General features: G+C 36.4%; 1 protein-coding gene and 1 non-coding gene across 8 annotated transcripts in view; both read left to right on the top strand.

Moving 5' to 3' along the window:
* Fndc3a (fibronectin type III domain containing 3A) overlaps positions 1 to 27,418 on the top strand; it is a 100,274-nt gene that overhangs the window by 57,159 nt on the left and 15,697 nt on the right. For all 7 annotated transcript variants that reach the window (XM_090342150.1, XM_090342149.1, XM_090342151.1 and 4 more), the window contains 11 exons: positions 606 to 875; positions 4,396 to 4,454; positions 6,660 to 6,817; positions 9,535 to 9,594; positions 12,204 to 12,342; positions 15,463 to 15,516; positions 18,130 to 18,254; positions 19,527 to 19,701; positions 20,227 to 20,313; positions 24,969 to 25,107; positions 26,252 to 26,320. In XM_090342150.1, the coding sequence (XP_090198276.1) occupies positions 606 to 875; positions 4,396 to 4,454; positions 6,660 to 6,817; positions 9,535 to 9,594; positions 12,204 to 12,342; positions 15,463 to 15,516; positions 18,130 to 18,254; positions 19,527 to 19,701; positions 20,227 to 20,313; positions 24,969 to 25,107; positions 26,252 to 26,320 (1,335 nt within the window). The remainder of the gene's footprint in view (positions 1 to 605; positions 876 to 4,395; positions 4,455 to 6,659; positions 6,818 to 9,534; positions 9,595 to 12,203; positions 12,343 to 15,462; positions 15,517 to 18,129; positions 18,255 to 19,526; positions 19,702 to 20,226; positions 20,314 to 24,968; positions 25,108 to 26,251; positions 26,321 to 27,418) is intronic.
* Positions 7,663 to 7,786, top strand: LOC150056981 (small nucleolar RNA SNORA40). Its single transcript, XR_016537187.1, has one exon. It is a non-coding gene; the product is annotated as a small nucleolar RNA SNORA40 (small nucleolar RNA).

Raw genomic sequence — 27,418 nt, forward strand, 5'->3', positions numbered from 1 at the left:
GGATATCTCCTGCACTGCAGCTAGGTCATAGCTAACATTAATTTAAATAAAAAAATTTTCTACGCAAAAAGAAACTTCACACAGTACATTAAAAAAACAAAAACAAAAAACAAACCTCTTATTTCCGTGTCTTGGAGTTCATTTCAATTAGCATCACTTTACATGGTCATGTGTACATAGCTTTTGAACTATTGTGATCTTCTGCTATGACTATCCTAGACATATACTAATTATTACAAATGAGAGAAACCATGAGCCCATGTTTCTTTGGGTCTGGCTTAATTCACTTACTATGATTTTTTCAAGTTTTCCCATATCCTTATGAATGGGGTGATACCATTCTTTCTGATGGAAACATAGAATTCCATTGTGTATATACAGCACATTTTCTTGACCCATTCATCTACTGAGGAGCTTCTGGGTTGTTTCCATATCTTAGAGCTGGTAAAATAATGCTGCAGTGAGCATGGTTGTGCTGGTAATTTTAGTGTGGCCTTGTTTGTGATCATTTGGTTAAATGCCCAGTAGTGAGATTTCTGGATCATAAGGAAGCTCTGTATTTAGTAAAAGTGATCTTCCTAACATCAGTTTTTATTTCTTCCTAGATGCCCACTCTACACATGGAAGGTCCAACTTTAGAGATGAAAGATCTAGTAAGACATACGAACGTTTACAGAAAAAATTAAAAGATCGCCAAGGAACACAAAAAGATAAAATGAGCAGTCCACCATCATCACCACAAAAATGTCCTTCTCCCATAAATGAACATAACGGACTTATAAAAGGGCACAATGCCAGTGGTATAAACACAGGATCAGCAAGAAACAAAACAGGGAGAGGGAAATGCGGGACACAAGTTGATACAGAAATAGAAGGTAATTTTCATCCATTCTCATTTATTCCTTCCATCATTTGTTTAACCTACTAAAAGTATCAGTCATTTTATCCTGGTCTAAATAAACTGTAGATTTGTAACCTAATACCTCATAGATGGGAGGAAAAAAAAATCCAGTGTTACTAGACTGCTAATTTTTTTTTTTATCATCCATGCTTTATTAAAATGGTATTTGTATTCACAGTATCACATAGAGTCCCTTCTAAGGCACTCACACTTCCAGACTCACCCAGATAGACATCTGAACCTCGGTCCCAGGCACCCACTCTGGGGAGAGATGGGGGTCAGACCCCTAGAATTAGGCAGCTGTTGTGGGGAAAGAGAATTGTTGGTTTGTGGGTGTTTTTGATTTTTGGGAAAAGAGAAAAGCACAAGGTGAATGCATTTGGCCATTGCAATGCTAATTACGTTTGTGTATACTAACACATGGCAGTTAACACAAAATATTCCTTCTGCATTCTCTGTACGCAGAATGACATCAAAGGTTTGTTAGACTGCTAATTTTTGACAATTTTGGAAGTCTCACTTAGTAATTTTATGTATTATAAATCTTACTGCTTGAAAGAACTTTTTATTTGAAGGGAAAACTCAAATATTAATCCAAATTCCATTTCTTCTTTTTTTTTTTGTCAGTCCTAGGGCTTGAACTCAGAGCCTGAACTCTGTCCTTAGGATTTCTCAAGGCTAAAGCTCTACCACTTGAGCCACAGCACCACTTCTGGCTTTTTCTGTGTATGTGGTACCAAAGAATCGAACCCTGGTCTTCATGCATGCTAGGCAAGCACTCTTCCACTAGGCGAAATTTCCAGGCCAAAACTAAGTGGTTTTTTTGTTTGTTTGTTTGTTTTTTGTGGGTTTTTTTGGTGGGTCATGGGGCTTGAACTCTGGGCCTGGGTGCTGTCCTGAGCTCTTCAGCTCAAGGCTACTGCCCTACACCTTGAGCCACAGCATCACTTCCCTTTTATAATGTTTAATTGGAGATAAGAATCTCAAGGTCTTTAGTGCCCAGCCTGGCTTTGAACCACAATCCTCAGATCCCAGCCTCCTGAGATCTGAACCTTTAATAAGGCTACCCGGGCATGAGTTTGGCCTAGTGGTAGAGCGCTTGCCTAGCATGCATGAGGACCTGGGTTCGATTCCTTGGTACCACATACAAAGAAAAAAAGCCAGAAGTGGTGCTGAGGCTCAAATGGTAGAGCTCTAGCCTTGAGAAAATCCAAGGACAGTGCTCAGACCCTGAGCTCAAGCCCAGGACTGGCCAAAAATAAAAATAAAAAAATAAGGCTACTCTGTCTTTTCATCAAAATTTTATTTCTTATAACTTCTTTATGTCTTAAGTCCCTGTTAATATGTCATTAGCCAGCCCCCTTCTCGTATTCTATAGTTAAGATACAGATTTATCCTTTCTTGAAAATTTTTTATTTCTTAAAATTCCCTATTTACCCCTCCTTTTTGCCCCCTCAGCAAGTTCCAGTGTTTAAACTTGCACTTGCTACACTTTGTTCACTTGCTTTTCATGGTTACTTGCATAGCTGGCACTCTACAATTTGCGTCATGTTGCTAGCTCAGCTTTTAGCTGGTTATTTTGGAGATGGAGTCTCTTGAACTTTTCTGCCCCAGCTGACTTCATGTCCTTATTCCTACACGACACCCCAGTATCCTGAGCTATTTCTAACACTTTGAACCTCAGTTTCATAGGTATCAGCCTCCTGAATAACTAGGATTATAGGTGTGAGCCGTTCATTTTATATTTATTCCCTTTGGGGTTTCTCTGATTCTATTATCTTTCTAGTTTTTCAAAGTAGATTATGGCAAATTTCAGAACTATAACTATGAAGCATGCTATTACGCTATTTCATAATTACTAATACATAGCTCTCCCGTCCTTTAATATCTTTATCTAAATTGACAACCTTGGGTCATTGCTAGCTACCTAAGTAAGTAAGAAGTGGAAGCCAGGAGAATGGCTTTTAGACCCACTTTGGCCAAAAGGATAAGTTAGCACAACCCTACCCCCCATCTCAACCATAGCCAGGTAGGGGTTGCACATCTGTACAACCAGGCATGGGTAAAAGAGTCTTATGTCTAAGGCTAACCCTGGGCAGAAACAGTGTTCCATTAAAAAAAAAAAATAGGGGTTAAGGTGCTTGCCTAGCATTCATGAAGACCCGGGTTTGATTCCTCGGTACCACATACGTAGAAAAAAGCCGGAGGTGGTGCTGAGGCTCAAGTGGTAGAGCTCTAGCCTTGAGAAAGTCCAAAGACAGTGCTCAGGCCTTGAGCTCAAGCCCAGGACTGGCCAAAAAAAAAAAAAGGAATGAAGGTGTGGCTCAAGTGGTAGAATGCCTTCCTAGCAAGTTTGAGTCCCTAAATTCAAATCCCAGTTCCACCAAATAATATAATAATTACCAGTTGACACCTCTATTGTATTACATTGTTTTATCAAGTACTGCAACTAATTTATGAATAAAATGTAAGCCATGTTAACTCTTATCTACCTTCCTATTTCATACCATTTTCATTCTTCTCAAATTTTAATGGCCTCATGGTTTATATATTTCAGCATTTTAAAAAGTGTTCTTCATTTCTTGAAACATCTTAATCATCCTTTTCAACACTGGTAATGCAGGAGAGTTAAGCTAAGCAGTGGTGTGGGCCACTGCTACCCTGCGGAGTTCAAGTTTCTTGTATGTCTGTGGTGGCTGTAAAATATCTAAAATGAGTTATAACTCTACCTGAGGAAACCATGGTTATGGCATGCAATGAAAAATTATTCAGATAACTTACTAAAAGTTGTGTGAGATCAGTAAATAAGAGCTTTCTACAGAAGGATAATACTTTACCAGTATATTTGAATAAAAATGTACTTTCTATAACAAAAATTGACTATACAGCTACATAAAGTGGTATTATAGTGAATAATCACACTTAAAATAGAAATTGAAACAAATTGAATACTTAAGGGGACACACATTACTGTGTATAAATGAAGATAAAATTAGAAAAGATAAAATCTCAGGTGGGTACTAATGGCTTATGTCTGAAATCCTAGTTACTCAGTAGGCTCAGAGCTGAAAATCATGGCTTAGAGTCATCCCTGGTAGGAAAGTTTTTGAGATGTTTTTACCTCCACTAAACTACCAAAAAAAGCTAGAAATGGAGCCATGACTCATAATAGAGAGCTAGCCTTGATCAAAAGCAGCTCAGCAAACAGCACTGAGGCTGTTCAAGCTCTAGGACCTGCACAGAAAGAAAGAAAGAAAGAAAGAAAGAAAGAAAGAAAGAAAGAAAGAGAGAGAGAGAGAGAGAGAGAGAGAGAGAGAGAGAGAGAGAGAGAGAGAGAGAGAGAGAGAGAGAGAAAGAAAGATAGATAGATAGATTGTGAGCTGGATGCCGGTGGCTCACACAGTAGTCTGAGGAAAGAAAAAGTTTCAGATGATATATTTTGAGGAAAAGAAATTGCATTAAGCTTATTTTTTGTTTTTTAATTTTTTCTTAAGAAAAAGATGAAGAAACTAAAGCATTTGAAGCACTTCTTTCCAACATTGCTAAACCAGTGGTAAGTACCACGTTTTCTTGAAATATTTTTTTCTGTATATTTCTCCAATATGTTTCACTAAATATTTATGAGAACAGTTAACTTATGCTAATTTTCTGGCAAGCGTTTTCACTTATCTGCTAGCAGTCTTCTATGTCATTATGTTACTCTCTGAAGAGCTATGTAGCCAAGATATATATAGATATAGATATAGAAGTATAAAGTCCTTTGTATATGCCAATAAATTTTTAAATGTAGAAAGGAGGTTCAGGATCCTGTCTAAAAGTGCTATTATAGAAATAGCATAACATGCCAGACACGGTGGCTCACTCCTATAATCCTAGCTATTCAGGAAGCTGAGATCTGAGGATCATGGTTCAAAGCCAGCCCAGGCACTAAAGTCCATGAGACTCTTATCTCCAATTAACCACCAGAAAAACGGAAGTGGCGCTGTGGCTCAAAGGATAGGGCAGTAGCCTTGAGCTGAAGAGCTTAAGGGACAATGCCCAGGCCCAGAGTTCAAATCCTACACTGACAAGAAAAAAAAAGAAAAAATATCATAACATGAGAGTTCTATAAAATAATCAGGAAGACTTACAGAGAGAGAGAAGACTCCCTCTGGAGAGGGAGAACAGGAAAAAGTAAGAAGTAATAGTTTGATGAAATAAAAGAATAAAATAAATGAATGAAAATGAAAAACTATGAAATAAAAAGAATTTAATGACATAAGCTGAGCCCTGGTGGCTCACACCTATAATCCTAGCTACTCAGGAAGCTGAGATCTGAGGATCAAGGTTCAAAAGCAGCCTGGGCATTAAAGTCCATGAGACTTTTTTCTTGTTGTTTTTGTTTGTTTTGTTTGCCAGTCCTTGCTTGAACTGAAGACCTGAGCACTGTCCTTGGGCTTTCTCAAGGCTAGAGCTCTACCACTTGAGCCACAGCCCCACTTCTGGCTTTTTCTGTGTATGTGGTACCAAGGAACTGAACCTGGGTCTTTGTGCATGCTGAGCAAGCATTCTACCACTAGGCCAAACTCCCAGCCCTTCATGAGACTCTTATCTCCAATTAAGCACCAAAAAAACATAAGGTTATATAGAAAGAGGCTAAATGAAAGGATCTCTAGGATATGGAAACAAGAGCTTTATCTTTGTGATTGTTGTTCTTAATGTACTATGTTATTTCTATTCTCTTTGGTTGCCCTTTGGTTAATCTCATGTTGTTACTGTATCTGACTTTGTTACCTGGTATATTGCATATACATTTGTTTATTTGAAATAGGAGAAGGAAGGGGGAAAAGCAAGATGATTGGGAGGGGGTAAGGGGAGGGAAATGGGGACAAAAACATGAGAAAGGGATATCAATGTGTGAGAAGTAATGCACCTACTATCTGGCGAATATAACTGTAACCCCACTATACATTATAATAAAAATTGAAAAAAAAGAAAAGAAAGAAAACGAGAAGTGACTCTTACCTCCAATTAATCACCAAAAGAAACAAAAGTGGCTCAAAGTTGTAAACACTAGACTTGAGCAGAAAAGCTCAAGGACACCGCCCAGACCCTGAATTCAATCCCACGACCAACCAAAAAATTTAAAAAAAAAATGTTCAGGTGCATTTTTTTTGTCATTTACTATCCATTGTGTTTGCTGTAGATTTGTAAGTATATTCTAATTACTACAAATGAGGGAACCACGCAACTTGTGTTTCTTTGGGTCTGTTTTACTTCGCTTAATGAGATTTTTTTTTTTTCCTAAAGTCTTTCCATTTCCTTACCAATGGTGGGCAGTATCATTCTTTCTGATTCCATTGTGCATTTTCTTGCATTCGTCCACTGAGGGGAATCTGGGTTGATTCCATATCTTGGCTATGGTAAACAATTGTGATAGCATTTGGTATCCGTACTCCTGTATTCATAGTTTGGGTGGGTCTTTTTGAAAAGGTTTTTGCTGAGTATTCCAGGCTGTCTTCATCCTCATTACATAGCCCTGGCTAGCTTCAAACTCATGATCTTCTTGCCTCAGCATTTCATGTGCTAGGATTACAGGCAATATACTACCACACCTACCTATTCTAATAGTTTTTAATATCTCAAATTGATCCTTAAACTTGTTGGGCCTTTTTACTCTTTCACAACAAACTGTGGTATGAGCAAATTTCCATTTTACATATTACACATTACAAATTACATTCTCTTCAAATTGCTTCTAATTGTTATGTTTTTACAGGCCTCAGACATCCAGGCAAGAACAATAGTGCTAACCTGGTCAGCACCTTCCATTTTCCTTAATGGTGAAACAGATGAGACTACTGTACCAGAGATCTACGGTTATGAAATTCTGGTCTCAAGTACTGGGAAAGATGGAAAGTACAAAAGTGTTTATGTGTAGGTATTTGTTAGGTTTTGTTTCTTCTAATCATGTACATTAATGGTTCATCATTACTATCTTATTACCAATTTTCTTCTTCATGTTTTTAATCTAATCTATAAGTTGATCACTTAGTGATTTCAGTGTAAGCAGGTAGATATTTTTTATCTGCAGTCCCTTGAAGCAGGCCCTTTAACCAGCCACATTCAATTCCCACAAGCCAGCAGACTCTCTAATGGGTATTTCCCACTAACATCTTCTGCTGGCAATAATGTATATTGTACTAAGTAGAACCCAGGACCAAGGAATGGAGAATTTTTATTGTGGACTCCTGAAGTGTTCATCTTATTCTTCTGAGGAACCCTCAGAATTCTTGTTCTGCTGTATGAATTTGGTGCCAGATTTCCTTATTGGTGTTTTCATAATCATAATCATATTTCAAAAACCATGATAGTTTTTTTGAAAATCTCTTTATGTGGTCAAAGTATAACATACCCCAGACCTTAGAAAATCAGTGAAATTGTGTCATGTGTGACTGCCATTTTTAAATACTATATTTCTGCCCTTGTTGGTAAGCATTAAATCCAATTTTTATTACAATTTAAGACCATATAGAGTGCTTGCCTAAAGCCAGAAGTGGTGTTGTGGCTCAAGTGGTAGAATGCTACCCTTGAGGAAAACCCAAGGACAGTGCTTAGTCCCTGAGATCAAGCCGAGGACTAGCAAAAACAAACAAACAAAAACAATTTTAAGACCACAGAGATTATTGAAAAGTTGGATAATCATTTAAATGATAACAACACAGAACACTTAAGCAACTTTTTCTTGGTATCTCCTTTTTTTCCCCCAAAAATAGTTGGGTAGCACTTGTGTGTATGTTTTTGTTTAATTTGTAACAAAGCTTTACAGACAGGTACAAACAGTAAATCCTCTTTTGCAACCCACAACTCCTTGTTGAGATTTTGGCACATGTAAGAAGGAATGTGGTTCCTACAGTAGTTGGTGATATGGGGATTTGTTACCTCCCACAGATTGGCTCTGAGAATAAAGTTGATATAAAAGCCTTAAAAAAAATAGTTATCAAAGAAAAGAAAATGAAACTGCCTTGTTGACTGTTGTCATTACATAAGATCTTAAGAATGCTCTGCCTTCCCTCTGTAGAGGTGGCCTGTGTTTATTCTGTCTTATTCAAAAAAACAACTAAACCTGCCTAAGGGTCAAGTTAGAGGTTAAAAAAAAAATTATCAGCGTAAAGATTTCTTCGGTGTTAATTACTATTTCAGTTAGATATGATTGCTTGTTAAAAGGAAGGATTTATTTTCACTTCAACCTAACCAAGGAGCATAAAAGGACATTACTCATGTTTATTCTCTCTGAGAATGCTACCATAACAGCTCATTTATTAACATGTACTTCTATTAATAAGGTAATGATTATTTTGTGTCATATCTATTTGCTTTGATTTAAAAAAACAAGGTAGCTTTTAGGCAAATGATGGAAAGAGAAAGAAATCCATAACATAGAAGGGAGAAAACTTGATGAAAAGAAACAAAATAAACACATTCAAGACTGGAGAGGGAAGAGAAGAGAGGGGAGGGATGAAGAAAAAGAGCAAGAGCTGAGTGCCAGTGGCTCACTATTCATGGGGCTGAAGTATGTGAGATCTCAGTCTGATGCCAGGCCAGGCAGGAAAGTCTGACAGACTATCTCCAAACCAAATATGCAAAAAACAGCTGGGAGTTGTGGTTCAATTGATACAGCACCAGCTTAGCAAGGATGACCCCCTGAGTTCAAAACTTGATACTGACAAAAATTCAAAAAGGATGAGGAGAAGGCAAGGGAAGGGAGAAGTGGGGAGGAAAGGTGGCAAGGGGAGAAAAGGCTGTTTTATGTCTGGATATCCAAATAATAGTTGTATCAAATAATTATTTGAAGATATGTGTTATTGTATTTAAAACTATAAAAGCGACAAGGTGGCTTGCACCTCTAATCCTAGCCACTCAAGAGGCTGAAATTAGAGGATTGAGGGTCAAAGCCAGCCTGGGAAGGAAAGTCTGTGAGACTAATTAACTACAAAAAGCTGGAGGTGGAGTTGTGGCTCATGTGGTAGAGTTCTAGCCTTGAGCACAAAAGTTCAGGGACAGTGCCCAAGCCCTGAGTTCAAGCCCCAGAACTGGCACCAAAAGAAAGAAAAAATAATAGTGGATAACTACTTTTAAATTATTAAGCACAAGATCGTAGGCTCAGTCCCCAGCAGTACAAAACAATGATTCACTTTTTTCTTTACTAGCCGTTAAACTATTAACTGCAATATTGTTAATAAAATGTTTCTTTCTAGTAAAATGAAATAGTGAAATTCCTTGTAAAACTTTGGAGTTTTTCTTTTAGGAGTATTCTGTGTGCAAAATAGATTTTGAAATAATTGAAAGTGGTTCTACTTCTTTTTCATTTGAACATTTTTCCAAACTTAACTCTGAAAAATGAGAGTGTAGCTGACACTACACATCAGATTTGCTTAACATACCTTTTTGTGTTAAGATTGTATACAAATACATACTTAAAGCCTACCCACATCCTCCAGTTACACTGTCTGTATATTAGAAACTGAATAGGATTATAATTGGTAAAGAAGTACTACAATTTAGTTCAACTCCATAAACTATAGCATATGTAATGTACATGCTTTGGAAATGCTTTATCAGACACTGAAATACTGCTATTTTTTTTTCCTTAGAGGAGAAGAAACAAGTGTCACATTAAATGATCTCAAACCAGCCACAGATTACTACGCAAAGTAAGGAAACACCTATATGTTAATTCTATATTACCATGTAGGGTTACTTTTTAAATTATTTTTCTTAAAAATCTAAACTATATTTTGGATTTTTCTATAGGCATGATTATCAGTATTCCCCCCTTAAAAAAAATCAAAATGTTTAACTAGTGTACCATAAAAGAAGGATTTAATCATCTTATTTGTAGAGCCTAGGGATTGGAATGATATGAAAAATGTTTTTACCATATCCAGTTAGCACTGGAAACTTGCCTGTACTTTGAGACTTTTGTAGAGCAGAATCATTAAAAATATTTGTTTGTTCTTGTGTATTTTAAGTTCATGGAGATTCAGAAAGAGCTTAGGGTATTAAAACTGAAAGAATTTCACATTTAATAGAATTGCTTAATGTTTTAAAGTGCTTTCAATGTATTTTAATAAAACTGTGTAAAGGGCCAGGAGTTTGGCCTAGTGGTTAAAGTGCTTGCCTAGCATGAGCAAAGACCCGGGTTCGACTCCTTGGTACCACATACATACAAAAAGCCCGAATTGGTAATGAGGCTCAAGTGGTAGAGCTTTAGCCTTGAGAAAGTCCAAGGACAGTGCTCAGGCCCTGAGCTCAAGCCCAGCACTGGCAAAAAAAAAAAAAAAAAAAAAACTGTGTAAAGTCCTTCCCACCTCATACAAGATACCTAGTGATTAGGCCACTTTATGTGAAGGGCCATTTGTGGTTGGGATTATTCTATTTAACATTGTCCTTTAAAGAAATATGATTTATAGTGTGATTTTCTATGTAAAGTTTTCATTTCAAATACTGGAGAAAAATGTAATGTGATATATAAAAGGAACCCATCTGTATTAAAGGCACTTACTTTTCTTATATGTATATACATTTTATTACTATTTTGAAAACAAGTGATAATTTCTCTTAAGAAAAACAAGTAGTTGGCACTGGTGGCTCATGCCTATAGTGCTAGCTGTATAGGAAAATGAGATATGAGACATGAGGTTCAAAGCCTGCTTAGTCAGAAAAGCCTTTGAGGCTCTTATCTCTAATTCACTAGCAAAAAGCTAGAAGTGTAGCTGTGTCTCAAGTGGTACTGTATCATCCTTGAACAACAAGTAGGTAGCTAGCTGTACCCCTAAATTATTAACCTTTCCCCATATGTCCAAGTAAAAAAAAATGCATGTTCCAAGTTCTTTATATGCATGTGTGAAAACAGAATAATGGGACACAAAGTTGGGAGGAAGGCAGGTAATAAGAAAGTAGTAGGGAATTGGGCCAAAGCACATAAGAATATACCACAGTGAAACCCCTTCATAAAAATCAATAAATACTAATAAAAAACATTTTACAATTAAAAAGTTACTCTGGCCAGACACAGTAACTCACGCCTGTAATCCTAGCTACTCAGGAGGCTGACATCTGAGGATGGAGGTTTAAAGCCAACCAGGGCACTAAAGAACGTGAGACCCTTTCTCTAATTCACTAGAAAAGGGGAAGTAGGACTATTGCTCAAGGGGTAGAGCAGTAGCCTTGAGCTGAAGAGCTCAGGGATAATGCCCAGGATGATTTCAAGCTCCATTACCCACCAAAAAAAAAAAAAAGTTACTCTTCAAATATCCTGTGGGTAAACACAAAATGTTGTCCAGTGTAATAAGTTTAAATATGGATTGTACCTGCTATTGCAATCATGAATTTAATTTGTGAGAAATAGTCAGCATTCTTTTGTGTAGGTACTACAACTGAGGCTTGAACTCGGTTCTTCACTCTGCTTGCTTGCTTGCTCATGGCTGATACTTGATGCAGGCCTTCAGCCTGGCATTTTACTGAGTAGTTGGAGTTGGAATTATGCAGACTTTTCTGCCCAAGTTAGTTTGAACACTGATCCTCTGGTTCTCAGCCTCCTGATTAGCTAGGATTACAGGCATGAGATACCAGTGTCCAGTTTATATTCTGCATTTTTAAAAAAAATGAGTCAGCTGGGCGCCAGAGACTCATGTCTATAATCCTAGCTACTCAGGAGGCTGAGATCTGAGGATCACAATTCAAAGCCAGCTCAGGCACAAAAAGTCCATGAAACTCATCTCCAATTAACCACCAGAAAACTGGAAGTATCCTTGTGTCTCAAGTGGTAGAGCACTAGCCTCGAGCTGAAGAGCTCAGAGACAATGCCCAAGCCCCATGATTGACCAAAAAACAAAAAGTTAATCAGCATCGTGCCAATGCTTCACAGTTAGAATCTGGCTATTTAGGAGTCTGAGGACAGCAGGCTTCCAGTTTTGAGACTATCTTGGGCAAAAGAAGTTTATGAGATCCCCCTTCTCAACCCATAGCTGGGTATAGTGATACATAGTTTTTGTGTTAGGTACATGGGAGATTGAGACTTGCATGTTTTTATAAATACATGTATGTACAGTTATGTCAGTTCAGAGTATTTCTTTTTTGGGGTTGCAGTGAAATAAAAATCACTGGTCTGTATTTTTTTTAGGGTTACACTTCTAATATTGGTATGTTATTGATAAAATATTTAGAAAGCACCTTGCTAACCTTCAAATAATTAGAAGTTAATGCTCTTGAAATTAAAGAAGCTGTGATTCTTCAGGGTAAAACTATTTCATCTTCATAGAGTACAGGCAGAGTCCAATTCTATAAAGGGAACTCCTTCAGAAGCTGAAAGCTTTACTACCTTGAGTTGTGAGCCTGATGTACCTAATCCACCAAGGATAGCCAATCGGACCAAAAACTCACTCACCTTGCAATGGAAGGTAAGAATATTCTGTAGAGCATTTGTATCTTTACATTCCCTTATTTCCCCATAGTATTTTTGAGTAACATACATGAAATAGGCATTTTTTCAGGTAACTCTTACTGTCTTTTCTTTTTACATGTAAATATAGAGGGTAGACTTACAATTACCAGTTCTTGTTACATTTTAAATGTGGTAACAAATTTATAACATTCTACTACTCTTTTACATTTTCAAATGATGCCTTTATATCACTAATTTTATGCTAAATCACATATGTAATTACTAAATTGATATCTTAAAAATCAGTCTGACTGGAAGTGGTTTTTTATCCCTGTAATCCTGGCAAGCTGAAATTTGAGGGTCATGATTCAAAGCCAGCCAAGGCAGCAAAGTCCATGAGACTCTTAGCTCAAATTAACTCCCGGAATGCTAGAAGTGGAGCTGTAACTCAAGTGGTAAAGCACTAGCCTTGAGCTAAGCTCAGGAATAGTGTCCAAATTGGCACCAAAAAAGAGGGGGGGAGGATATCTGATGTCTTGAGGAATAAAATAATTGTTAATAATATGTATTCTAATATATAAATGTTTGAACCTAGCTATACAAGAATATTCAATACAGTAGACATACACCATAAATACAATTTGTTGTTCAAATACCATGAACAGCATTATCGTAGTTGACATAAAGTACGGGTTTTGATAAGTTTCTGAACATAATTAAATACAGTCTTTACCAAGATACAAACAGTTCAATTTTGAGAAAATTCTATGTCTGTTCAAACCACACCAAATGTATCTTATAAAATAGAATTTGACTCTAGGTTCTGATGATTATGGACAGATATTTCAGGGACTTGCATATAGGTTGAATTTCTGTAGGATGCTGTGCTTCATTCTGAAGATTTTAGCTTTAGAACAATATCCCAACAACCCTGCACAAGATATAGACTTTAGGACTTCTTGAAGTTGTGTACATTGGTCACCCAAACTCCCAACTTTTCTTGAAATGGCTCTAAAAACATACAGTAATCATGTAAAGAAAGAGCTATCATTGTTACTATGAGTGGAGGTAGGATTCTTCCTGAAAGAATTTAACAAGTAGTTTCCATTCTGTTATTCCTTGAATATAACAAAATGATTACTATTTTTATTTAATTTTAAATAGAAACAAAACCTGTTTAGTGACTGAATATGTTACTCAACTACTACTGTCTCATATAACCTAAAAATCCCAATGAGAGTTATTACCTGGGGATGAAAACATGGTATAAGTTGGTAGTAAGGATAGCAGTTGAGAGGTATGTAGTTTGGAATTGCCAGTGCAATGGTGATTATAAAAAGCTAACGTTAGGGCCGGGAGTTTGGCCTAGTGGTTAAAGTGCTTGCCTAGCATGCATGAAGACCCGGGTTCAATTCCTCGGTACCACATACATAGAAAAAATCCAGAAGTGGTGCTGAGGCTCAAGTGGTCGAGCTCTAGCCTTGAGAAAGTCCAAGGACAGTGCTCAGGCCCTGAGCTCAAGCCCAGGACTGGCAAAAAAAAAAAAAAAAAGCTAACGTTAGGATTTATGTCTTCATTTGGCTCCTTCTATGGAATATATTGTGTGGTAGAAACCAAGTCAGATAGACCAAATTCAGTTCTTCTTCACTCTTAATGAATATAAGATTTGAGACAAACTTGGATTCTTTGAAGTTCACATTTCCTCCTTTGTAAAGTTTAGGTTTAGTAAATCATATATTTGATGTGATTATTAAATATTAAGTTAAAACATTTCTCAAGTGTGCACTTCCACTTGAAGAAAAGCTAGAAGACAGATCTCAGCTTGTCCAAAGTAACATTTTAATACCCTAGTCAATAATTTGTTTTGAGCTCTGAACCACTGCTCCTCATCCAGACCTTCTTTGGAAGGGTTAGGCAGGGAATTGAAGATGTGTTTCATAGACTTTTCCTTCTCCAGGCTAACTTTGATCTTGCAATCTTCAGATTTCACCCTCCTTACTAACTAGGATTATAGACATGAGCCACTGGCTCTTTGGCTTTTTTTTTTTTTTTTTTGTCCATCATAGAGCTTAAACGTGGGGCTGGGTGCTGCCACTATGCTCTTTTTACGAAAGGCTAGTTAGGATTCTTGGAGCCACAGCTCTACTTCCAGTTTACTGGTAGTTAAGGTTAATTGGAGATAAAGAGCCTCATGGACTTCCCTTCCTGGTCTGGCATCCAACTGCAGTCCTTAGATCTCAGCCTCCTGAGTAGCTAGGGTTTACAAGCAAGAGAAACCAACGTCCAGCTATTTGTTCCCTTTTATGTTGCTTCTGAACTCTAAATCCTTAACACAGGTTAACATATAAAGAACCCTAGTTAGAGTTCAGGAGCTGGGCTCCACATCTGGGTTTGCTTAGTTGAGCCTGCTACTTTGTGTAAAACAGAGCTAGAATAAAGTTCTTTGACATTAAGGTAGCATTTAAGGGAAAGCCACAAAATAAACATTGAAAAACTGTCTCATGGGTTAGAATTCAAAACCTGCTGGAGGAAGTCCTAAACTTTTGACTTTCTATTTTAAGAAAAATGCCTTTAGTCGGGCTGTGGCTCACACCTGTAATCCTAGCTACTCAGGAGGCTGAGATCTGAGTATCAGTGTTCAAAGCCAGCTCAGGCACAAAAGAACCTGTATCTTTTATCTCCAATTAACCTCTAGAAAACCGGAAATGGGGCTTGGCTTAAGGGTAGGGCAGTAGCCTTGAGCTGAAGAGCTCAAGGACAGTGCCCAGAGAGTTCAAACTCCATAACCCACAAAAAAGAAGGAAGGAACTAACAAACAAACAATAATGTAGCTAAACTAGCATGTAGTCTCTTGTACTTCCATTTTTCTTTGTGCTTTAAACAGTGTATCACTTTGGAGCATAGCACCACTTCCCATTTCCTGGCGGTTAATTTGTGATAAGTCTTACAGCTTTTCCCGCCTGGGCTGGCTTCCAGTAGCAGTCCTCAGATCTCGGCCTCCTGAGTAGCTAGGATCATAGGCATGAGCCACCGGTGCCTAGCTCTTAAATGCATTCTTTTTTATGAAATTATAATTTGTATTAATTTTGTTTGCTTTTTGTTGTGTATTCATGTTTGTTTGCTTTTAATGTTTCAGGCACCTAGTGACAATGGTTCTAAAATCCAAAGCTTTATCTTAGAATGGGATGAAGTAAGTAAATTGAATTGTCTTTAATGGCTAAAATTATGTATATATCTTTGAGTGAAAATGTTTTGTCTGTTATAATTATTTTCTCTATGAGAAAAAAAAATTATTTTATGTATAACATTAATGATTTGATAGCATTTTTAGAAAACATTATTGACTGAATCTCCCTATCTTCTGGAGGTTTCTTGATGTGTTGTTGTCATGTCATTTTTATGAAAACTATCATTTGTTAAGTTGGAGATATTGTTGACTGGTAAAACTTCACACAAAGCTCTACATTTAGTCCCCAGGACAAAAGAGTTGAGGAGAAATTTGTCACTTACATAATTGCCTTCATAAAAGTATACATTTTTTTCAACATCAGCCCTAATAGCAAGGTTATTCATTTCCTGTGCTATTATAACTAATTATCATAAACATGATGGCATCAAATAACTATTTTTGTGTAGTTCTAAAAGCCAGAAGTCTGAAGTAGATTTCTCTGGGCCAAAAGTAAAGTGTCAGCATGGCCATGCTCCATCCAGGAGCTCTGGAGGAGACTATTTCCTTGTGTTGACCAGCTTCCGTGGGCTGTGCTCATGTCTTGGTTCTCTGTATCACCTTGTCTTTTTCCCTACTTCCATTGTTGTATCACCTTATTCCTCTTTTGTCTTCAGATCTCTTTGCTTTCCTCTTAGAAAGTCACTAAATTAGTCTCTTTTCTCAAGTTCTTAACTTAGCTACATTTATTCAGTCCTGTTGTCACCCTTGTAACATTCATAGTTCCCAGGGATTCTGACCTTGATATCTTTGACAAGAATTATTCAGTCTGGCACTATTATTGCTGCTCAGTACATGGTTTTGTGGTCATTTAACCTATTATTTTGTTCTTATGTTTATAACAAGTTAGAGGAGTAGCTAGAGAGAATGAAAGAAAATTCCATTAATAATTTGGAGATTTAGCAGTACATTTTTTAAAGCAAAGTATGACCAACAAGGTTTTATTCCAGAAGTAGAGAATTTAGAATTCAAATTTCTACAAATATACTGCATCATAGAAGGAAAAAAAAAACTTCATATAATCTTGGTAACTGATAAGAAGCTAAACATCCCAGTTAAAACTCAAAGCAGATTAGTAATAGAAAATTAATTCTTTACTTGACCATTTTTGTACTATTATTAAAAAGAAATGAATGGTCAAAGCAGAAACAAGTCGCAGTTGCTATTTACCCCTAACATCATTTCAGAAGTGATAATTAATGCAGTGTGACTTGAAACTGAAATGAACTTACAGACATGGTATCATGACTTGGAATCAAAAATTACTGAGATAATAGGATTTTCTTTTGAAACCATTCAGTAGAGTCAATATCATTGAAATTAATGAGAGTTAAAAAAAAACTAATGAGAGTTTAGTAAAACAGATACAGTGTTTTCTTCAGATAAATCATTCTAACCATCCTTTAATTGTACCAGCACAATAAAGAGAAATATGTGATTAAGGAACTCATCCTTTTTATTTAGCACTGAAATTTTCTAATCCAGTAGTCTTATTCTGACTTGACTTTCCTCCCTCCCTCTTTACTGCCTGTAATTAGGCTGTTCTCTCTTCTGGAAATATTTTGGTGTTAATTATAAGCGCTGGCTACTCCAAATACTTTTTTAAATTTTATTGTCAGGGTGATGTATAGAGGGATTACAGTTACATTCATAAGGTAGTGAGTACATTACTTATCAATCATTATTACCCCTTCCCGTGTTTTTCTCCTGCTTTCCCTCCCTCTACCTCCTCCAGAGTTGTAAAGTTCATTTCCAACTCACTGTTTTGTAAATATCATTGTACATTTGCTCACCCATTGTCATTTGTCTCATCATCTTGTTAAAGATTTTTTGCATATCTATGTGATGTTTTGCAATTTTCTTGAAATAGTTTGCATAGATCCTGGAGAGTGGGAGTGCCTGCTTCACAGATGTAAAGCACTGAGCTCGCATCCCAGTACCACCAAAAAACGGAATAAATAAACAAAAAACTGTTTGGATGGAACTTTTCATAGGTTTTGAGAAAGCTGCTAGTTGTCCATATCAAAGAATACCTTGTGCTCACTACTACTCCTGTGAGATTATGTAAAGGTCCTACCTAAGGTCTTACTATGGTCACATATTTAACATTGGCTAAAACTATACTAGTAAGGGCTGTGTAGCAACTTATTTTTTTTTTAATTTGCACTTAATGAATCTCAGTATGTCAGCCTTTGGATATATGATTTATATGTGACAGAGATGAACATTAACGTATACTAGCTAACTCACCACCATCAGGAAAAAATTGATGTAAATTTAATATACACGAGGCCAGGCACTGGTGGCACATGTCTGTAATACTACTCAGGAAGCTGAGATCTGAGGATCACATTTTGAAGCTAATCCAGGCAGGAAAAATCTGTAAGATTTATCTCCAATTAACGAACTAAAGCTATGGCTCAAGGGTTAGAGCACTAACCTTGAGTGAAAAACAGAATGCCAAGTCTTGTTCAAGCCCCAGTGCTGATGCGCACAAACACACACACACACACACACACACACAATAAAAAAATTTTATACTACATATGATATATAATAATTATCCATTTCTTTTAGGGAAAAGGAAATGGAGAATTTTGTCAGTGTTATGTTGGCTCACAGAAACAATTTAAAATTACTAAATTGTCTCCGGCAATGGGTTGTAAATTTAGGTTATCAGCCAAAAATGACTACGGTTCAAGGTAAGATTATTTTATAAAATATAAGTATTGCAGATTGTCCAGTCCACTTAACTGTGTATGGTTTTTCACCATCCAAATTACCCATTGTAACTTGTTATAGTTATATTATTAGCATAGCAAAAGCTAGAGGAAATGAATTTCTTAGTTATATAGGAATGGCAGGAGAGATTAAAATCAGCAGTTTCAAATATAAATTAAAGCTTGGTGTATAATCCTATAATCCTGTTGTAGGAGGCTGACATCTGAGGACTGAAGTTTGGAGCCAGGTCAGGAAGACAAATCTGATATTTATCTCCAGATAACCAGCAAAAAGCCAGAAGTAGTAGAGCAACAGACATGAATGAAAAAGACACATAAGAGCACAAGGCACACAAAAAAATATATCCTAAACCTTTACATGTGTCTAAGAGATTTTTTTTCATCAGTCCTCAGCATTTGTGCTTTCATGATTTTGTTTAAAACTCTGGTGAATCCAGGAGCATCTAAGATGCCAGTTTCAATAGCTAGGCATTGGGCTGGATATTCACTCAAATAGTAGGGCATCACCTAGAGAGCACAATGCCCTAAATCCAGTCTCCTAACCTGTCCAAAAACATAACAATAATAAATAGTCCTATGAAGAGTCGTATTGAAATTACCTTTATGTGGCAGGTAGGTTTAATTAGACAACTGAGAATTTGCATTTTCTGTCTCATACAAATGGCATTATATGAAAGTATGTTTTAAAGAATACAAAATTTATACTAATGGAAGAGTTTTAAGGTAATTATATATATATACATGCACACACACATATTCTCTGGCTAGATACATTAAGAAATAAAGGTTTAAAAATCTGAACAAAACTGCATTTGAAAAAAAGATTGCTAGTTTATCTTTTAGTATCTGGTTACCTTAAAGATAATTATCAAATTCAGGATGCATTATTTAACTCAGTGGAAATAGGAAATATGAAGGAATAAATAAGATTGAGATTGCTAAGAGAAGAGAGACTGATGAAAAGGTGACAGATTAAGATTCATTGTAATCATAAATTGACTTGTTGAATTGAAACCCCTTTGTACAACTTAATATAAAAGATATATTATTTGACTTATAATTTAATTGTTCTTTTTCATTTTACAGAGCAGGGGATATAGCTTAGGTAGAATGCTTATTTGGCCTGAACAGAACACTGTGTTTGATCTCTGGCACTGAAAAAAAATTTTTTCTTCATTTTCAAAACATTGTTCTTCAGCTGAAAAGTTGTTCTTTTTCATGTCTTGTCCACAGTGGCTTTAGTGAAGAAGTGTTATATTACACCTCAGGCTGCGCCCCGTCTATGCCTGCAAGTCCTGTACTAGCGAAGGCTGGCGTTACCTGGCTGTCCTTACAGTGGAGTAAACCCTCAGGAACACCATCAGATGAAGGAATTTCTTATATATTAGAGATGGAGGAAGAAACTTCAGTAAGTATGAATTTAAATACAGTGTTTAAAACATTTTTGTACGATACTATATCAACTACAGTAAGTATTGGCATTTAATCCTTGGCTTGTTATTGTTTAGGTGGGGTTAGAAGTGAGGGAGGAGGCAACCTTTTGTTGGTAAAATAAAAGATTGTGCACTGAAGGAGAATTAAATGCATCCAGCAGTTACAGTCTTGGTTGGCTCTTACATCATCTCTGGGAAATTCCTTTTATTTCTTGAAGTGGCTTTACTGATGGTAACGTTGCCATGGCCTACCTCTCCCCTCAAAACAAAGATCTTCTCTTGGTTGCTAAATTGAGAGTAAGTTTCCTGATACTTTACACAGGTTATGTAGCATTTCTGGGTGACACACTTAGAATAGAAGCATTAAGGTGCGAAGTGTAGATAGAGACAGCCTTAATCACATGCACATGGTAGGAGACAAGAGGAACCTGCATTCTCTCATTTATTTTTTATTTCCCATACTTAATTCATTCAATGAAAATTTTGTTTGACCTTTCCAGGGATATGGTTTTAAGCCTAAATATGATGGAGAAGATCTTGCTTACACAGTGAAAAATCTCAGGCGTAGTACAAAATATAAATTCAAGGTAAGATTTGAAAGCTCTTAAAATACACTTTTCTTGCTGGGCGTGGTGGCCCACGCCTGTAATCCTAGCTACTCAGGAGGCTGAGATCTGAGGATCGAGGTTCAAACCCAGCTTGGGCACTAAAGACCGAGAGCTTAACTCCAATTAACCACTAGAAAACCAGAAGTGGGGCTGTGTCTCCAGGGATAGGGCAGTAGCCTTGAGCTGAAGAATTCAGGGACAACACCCAGGCCCAGGATAGGGTGTGGTAGCCTTGCACCCAGGCCCAGAGCGACAAAAAAAAAAAAAATACTTTTCTTTTCTTCTTTTTTTTCTTTCTCACTCACTTTCTTCTCTTTTCTCCTCCTCTTCTCTCTTTCCTTTCTTCCTTTCTTGTTTTTCCTTTCCTTCTTGTTGTTTAATTCTAATGTCTAATACATACTTCATTCCTTAAATTTTTTTTGACTTTTTCTACTAAGCTTTCTTGGTTTACTTTCTTATTCCATAGTAACAATTTTCACATATTTACCTTCAAAACTATTTTAATAGTTTATGGGGCTCTTATTTGCATAACACGTTTACACATTATTTAAAATATGAATGTTGTTAGAAAAGACTTCACAGTATGCTTGTGGCAATTACATTACAAACATAATGCCATAAAACTATGCATCATAATAAATGGCATACAATCATAATTTTTTCTCATTCTCACTTGTTTATTTACTTTAAAATTCTTTCCTCACTGCAGTTATTTTGTAAGGACTGTATACTATATAAAAACCTGTTGTCAGATTTTTTTTTTTTTTTTTTTGCCAGTCCTGTGCTTGAGCTCAGGGCCTGAGCACTGTCCTGGACTTTCTCAAGGCTAGAGCTCTACCACTTGAGCCTCAGCACCACTTCCGGCTTTTTTCTATGTATGTGGTACCGAGGAATCGAAACGGGGTATTCATGCATGCTAGGCAAGCACTTTAACCACTAGGCCAAACTCCCGGTCCCTGTTGTCAGATTTTCATACTAGTTTTAATGCTTATTGATGACGCTCACGTGGGTCAACCATTACCATTCCTGAGAGTGTAGTTACGCTTCCACAGATCACTTTCACTCACTTGGGTTAATGATAGGCTCTGAAGATTCTTCTCTGGAGCCTTCTAAAATCCTCTTTCCTATTACAATCCATTCTAGGATATGTTTGTTTGGTTCTTTTACATGTTTAGTATATATATTAATATTTCTTCCCAGGCAGTGCTTAAATTAATCTACCAGATAGTGTAAGCCAGCCTAAATGTTTATGCAAAAGTTTTCACAGGATCAAGCCCCATGACTCCCCCCCACACACACACACACAAAGTTTTCCCAGGATAACAAGATGCTTATTAATTGATAAATTCAACATTTAACTTTTTCTACAAAGTACTTACTAATCAAGATAATTTCATATAAATGTTAGAAGGCATTGTAAATGATTTTTATTATTAAGCACTGTAAATGATTTTTATTATTAAAAAGCATCGATAAATTTTAGTTCTTCTTGAGAACCTTGGGAAAAATAATAACAGGAAATTTGATTATATAACACATAATTATATTTGTTATGCCTTATTTCATAATAGCTTCATCCTTAAAAACTTCTTATGACTGAATCATTTTAATTTCCAAATACAGTTTTCATATTTATAAGATTTATAAAATATTTAGGAAATAGGCACTTTGAGTAATTTTTTTTTTATTTGATTGGTTTTAGTTCTGCACTCAGCCTTGAACAAAGGGCCTCATGTTCCTGATTAGTGTTTTTGCTCAAAGCTGGCACTCTTCTACTTAAGCCACACTTCCACTTCTGGCTTTCTGTTGGTTAGCTGGAGATGGAGTCTTGGCTTTGTTCACTTGGGCTAACTCAAATCTCATTGTTCAGATCTCAGCCTCCCAATGTAGTGTGATATGCTCACACCTGGCTAAATCCAGTTTATTTTTTTATGATGTTAGAGTCTCTGTTTGGGTTAGTTATAATTTATTATTTATTAAAATTCGAGTAGCACCAATATGTTACTGCCACTGAATACACAGGCAGACACACACACACACACACACACACACACCCCACCACCACCACCACCACCACCACCCCCCCTGTTAAATTCTCTACTCTTCTGCTATAAGAAAACCAAGTATTTATTCAAACATTTTACTTTGGTGGTCCCTCAAATTGTAAAGGAAGGGAGTTATATAATCTAAATCTCTTAAGGAAGCAGTGGCTATTACAAATGCCATTCACAAATAACACGGTTGGGGTGGGAAAAATCTGTCCATAAGCCACCTGTTTGAATATAATAGGATCACAGTATTTTGTTATTAAATAACAAAGTAGTGATGCACTGTAGATCAATGATTCTCAAAAAGATAATCAGACCATTATGTCAGTATAATCAGGGAAATTCTTAGAAATATAAGTTATATGGCCCCATCTCATCTATTAATGACTTCTTTTTTTTTTTTTTTTTTTTGCCAGTCCTGGGCCTTCAACTCAGGGCCTGAGCACTTTTCTTGGGCTTTCTCAAAGCTAGAGCCCAACCACTTAGCTACAGCACCACCTCCAGCTTTTTCTATGTATGTGGTACCGAGAATTGGATCCTGGTCTTCATGCGTGCTAGGCAAGCACTCTACCACTAGGTCAAACTCCCAGCCCACAACTTCTCTTTAAGAAACAATTTCCTTAATTTTATAAAAGACTTTTCATAGTCCCTTCATTTTTTAAGCATACTGTTTTTATTCCTTGCTTGGCTGAACTGCTTAACCTTCCTTGAGCAGAGTTCCCTGTTTCCTCTTTACTTATGCTCTGGTCTTTCCATCCTCTTTCTTACCCAAGTTTTCTCTGTCACTGCATTTCCCAGCAACATCTCTCATCACTTCCGTTTCCCTTTCCAAACTCTTCCTGAACTATTTTAGGCCTGAGAACCTTTCTTTACCTTCTAAATCCACTTCATAAGCATGTTATTTGTCTTCTCCTAATGATTCTAAACTCCTTAGCTAGACCATTGCGTGCCTAACATGTGGTATGAGGCCTTGGGTTAATTCCTTGCACTGTAAATAATAAAAATGTAAATGTACATAAATTTTCAGAGTCTCATTCATAATAGCCAAAAAAGCAAAACCAGAGAATAGAAGCTGACTTAGGTGAGTCACTAGATTCCAAGAGCTCAAGGTCAGTCTGAATAACATAGTGACATACTATCTCAAAAAAGGAAAAAAAAAAATCTAAACTCTTTGAAGCAAAGAACTATCTCACGCCTAGCGTCTAACAGTGTTCTGTATGTATTAGACCCTAAGTGTGTACTCTGCTTATTTGTAAAACTAAAGGGGGATTAGAATTCCTTTAACTACATTTATAGTTAACTAAAGAAGGTGCTTTAAGCCTAGTGCCGATGGCTCACACCTGTAATCATAGCTACTCAAGAGGCTGAGATCTGAGGGTGACGGTTCATAGCCAGCCTAGTACCAAAGTCCATGAGACTCTTATCTCCAATTAACCACCAGAAAACCGGAAATGGTGCTGTGGTTCAAGTGATAGAGCCGTAGCCTTGAACTGAGAAGCATAGGGATAGCACCCAGGCCCAGAGTTCAAGTCCCATGACCAACCAAAAAAAAAAAAAAAAAGCTTTACAGTACTTTTTCAGACAGTGCTGAAATCTAATCTTAAAATCACAAATAGCTCTTTATGACTTTTTAAAGTTTCCACCATCAGTAAAATTAAGATTTATATAGACTCTGCACTACATAGAGTATTTTAAATAAAACTCTTTGTAGTTTCACTTGTAAAGCAGCAGAGTGAAATAATATGTCCTGAAAATCTGAGTAAGTGAGGAAACTGAGGAGCTCTGAGCAAAAATCATTAAATGGAATTAAATTTTACTGAGTAATCATGGGCTATAGGAATTAATTCAGATGATAGACTTCCTAAATAAGCTTCATCTTTATATTAAATTTCTAAACTCAAAATGACACCTTAGATGTGAGTTACATTTCTCTACTCTTTAAATAACGAATTAACCCATAATACAGTAGCTTTAAAAAATGAACATTTATTTATTTATCTCAGTTTCTGCAAATCCAGGAGGACCCAGATAAGCCAAGTGTTTTTGATTCGGTCTCCTAGGATTATAGTCATCTGATGGCCTCCCGGAACTGGAGGGTCTATTTCCTAGTTTACTCATAGTTGTCCCTCGGAGCCCTTAGATCTTTACCCACTGGCTTCTCCACGGAGAAGCCACACTCTCTGTGTTGGATGGAATCCAGTATACATTATACACAAGTGAAGGGGATCCATAATTTTTGTAGAGGAGATTCAAAAACTTATGGACATCTATTTTAAGCACCAAAAAAATAAAGTAAGCAAGCTTTTAATCATCAGATTATAGTTTGTTTGATTTAGGCTGATGTGTTATTATCAAACTGTGAGGCTCACCCTTGAATTTTTAGGAGTAACCCTAAAAGGAAATGCACTTGCATATTTGTTGTATGTGCCCAGTTCCTATTGAAGACATGCAGTTTCTCAAAGAAACAAGTTGTCATTCTGAAAATGTATTTTATCATTTCATCAAACCTGTGTTTGGCCCTTTGCTTGTTCATTAAGCCAATAATATCGTTAAGTTTTAAAACATTTTTTTGTGTTCTCACCACAGGTTATTGCATATAACTCAGAAGGTAAAAGTAATCCAAGTGAGGTAGTAGAGTTTACTACCTGTCCTGATAAACCAGGAGTGCCTGTGAAGCCATCTGTTAAAGGAAAGATCCATTCACACAGTTTTAAGATAACTTGGGGTAAGATACTATGCATATTTCTACATCAGTTGCTCTGTATTTAATTAAAATAATTTAAATACAATGATAACTTTTAGGATAAATATTTGAGAGTCCTCTAGACAGACTGGCTTCATAAAAAAATCATCATACATTGGGCTGGAGGTTTGCTACATCCTTAGAAGGGAAAAAGAAAAAAAAAGTTAAAAGAGCTAGTTTAAACTCCAGCTTCTTATTTTATGGATGTGATGTCCATGTTTACTGTAATATTACTATGAGTTTCAGCTATATTCAAACAGTGGGTTTTTTTTTTTAGGTGTCAGTTATACCAGTGTTGTGCCAACTAATTAGAGAAAAGGCCAGACTAACCAAGTTGTTTATTGGGAAAAAGTGGCACTAATTTCCTAAACTGGTGTTTTCTCATAGAAAGCTTTTTCATAAATTCAGTTATTTAACCTACCAAGTTAGCAGTATTTGGTTTGACTTTGTAAGGTATATGACAATAATTTCCTGTTTTGTGTAAAACAGGAAAAAAATGATTTGAATAAATTTGTTAATTCAAAGTAGTCCAATAAAAATGAAAGATCAATTCATTTGCAGGTCTGTTTTTATGGAAAACTGTGTATTCAGAAATAGAAAGTTCAGATTAGACGCAGAGAAACTGAGAATACACTATAAGATTTATGAGTAGCAATATCATTGTGCAATAAAAGGTTACTAAACTTGCATCAAGATTGTTTGGGTTCTTTTAGTTAGCAAAAGAAACAAAATTAGCTATTCTTTCAATGAAGATATTTATTGAGCATCTGTTTAATGGGAAAGCAAAGATGTAAATTGATCCCTGCCTGAAGAATTCAGAATAATATAGACTTCAGTGTTAATTACAAAATATTCATAGATATCAAACCACCTTCAGAATCTAAAGTGAATGGAGTATTGTGAACCTATTAGAAATTGTTATAAAAAAGATCTGTAAACATGGGAAAATACAGTGTTAATTGAATATAAAGCAGATGATACTAACATTACATAATGAAGTATAGATAATTGAAACTCTACAGGTAGTTCACTTTTTAAACAATCTAACTTTGGTATTTTATTAGGATTTTTCTGCCTATTACATTTTATGTACTTTGCCTAATAACATTTTTGTTTCTTTGAATAGATCCACCAAAGGACAGTGGAGGGGCACCCATCAATAAGTATGTAGTGGAGATGGCAGAAGGTTCTAATGGTAAGAATAGCTCAATAGATTTACTAGCTAATATAAATTAATAGATTGATTGCAGTTGGTCATCTTACCTCTCCTCTTATATCATTTATTTCCTCATGTTTTTCATTTGCTACCATATTTACTTCACTACAGGCTAGCCTTAATTTTGTTTTTGTGTTTGTGGCATTTAGGATTTGAGGTATTATGATCAAATTGTGATCTCCAGAAATGTAATGTAATTAAATATATGACTGCTATCCACCTATAGTATTATATGTGCATATCCTTGACTTTTCTTAAATTTTTTGCTTAATCCCAGTATACCTAGGTATGTCATTAGATACTATGAGGTCTTCTGAAGGTTAGATTACTCAGATTTATATGAGATGTAATAGGGAAAAATATCTTCTAAAATTCAACTCAAATTATATTACTTAAAAAAAATCTTCAAGTAGTTGTGCAAAAAAGTTGTCATTCAACAAAGCAGCTTATGAATACAGTGCATCTTGATATCACCCCTTTCACCATTCTCCCCTATCCTTCTCAACTTCACCCCTTCCCTTAGTTTTCTTAATTTTGTAGGATATGTATTGAATTTTGTGACTACATCCCTTTCTTCCTCTTACTCTCTTCACCCCTTAGCTCTGTTCCGTCCGCCCCCCCCCCCACACACACTTTTAAGTACTCATTTCCAAGCACATATTTTGTTGGACTCTGAGTTAGCCCTTCCCGCCCCCGCCCCCCAAGTCTTGGGGCTTGATCTCTGGGCCTGGGTACTGCCCCTGAGCTCTTTAGCTCAAGGCTAGCACTCTACCACTTGAGCTACAGCACCACTTCTGGTTTTCTGGTGGCTAATTGGAGATAAGGGTCTCACAGACTTTCGTGCCTTGCCATGAACCACAATCCTCAGTTCTAAGAATTCTGAGCAGCTAGGATTACAGGCATGAGCCACTGGTGCCAGGCTGTGTGAGTTAGCCTTTCTAAGGAAATTACATCATTGAAGTTCTCCCCTGAACGTAACATATTTCAGTTAATATACTTATATACACTGTTTTACTAATTTATTTATAAGCATGTTTTCTCTGATAGTAGAACCTATATAGATCCGTCTTAGTCCCT

The sequence above is a fragment of the Megascapheus bottae genome, chromosome 11 (assembly GCF_031878675.1).
Source record: "Megascapheus bottae isolate mThoBot1 chromosome 11, mThoBot2.hap1, whole genome shotgun sequence".
Classification (NCBI taxonomy): Eukaryota; Metazoa; Chordata; class Mammalia; order Rodentia; family Geomyidae; genus Megascapheus; species Megascapheus bottae.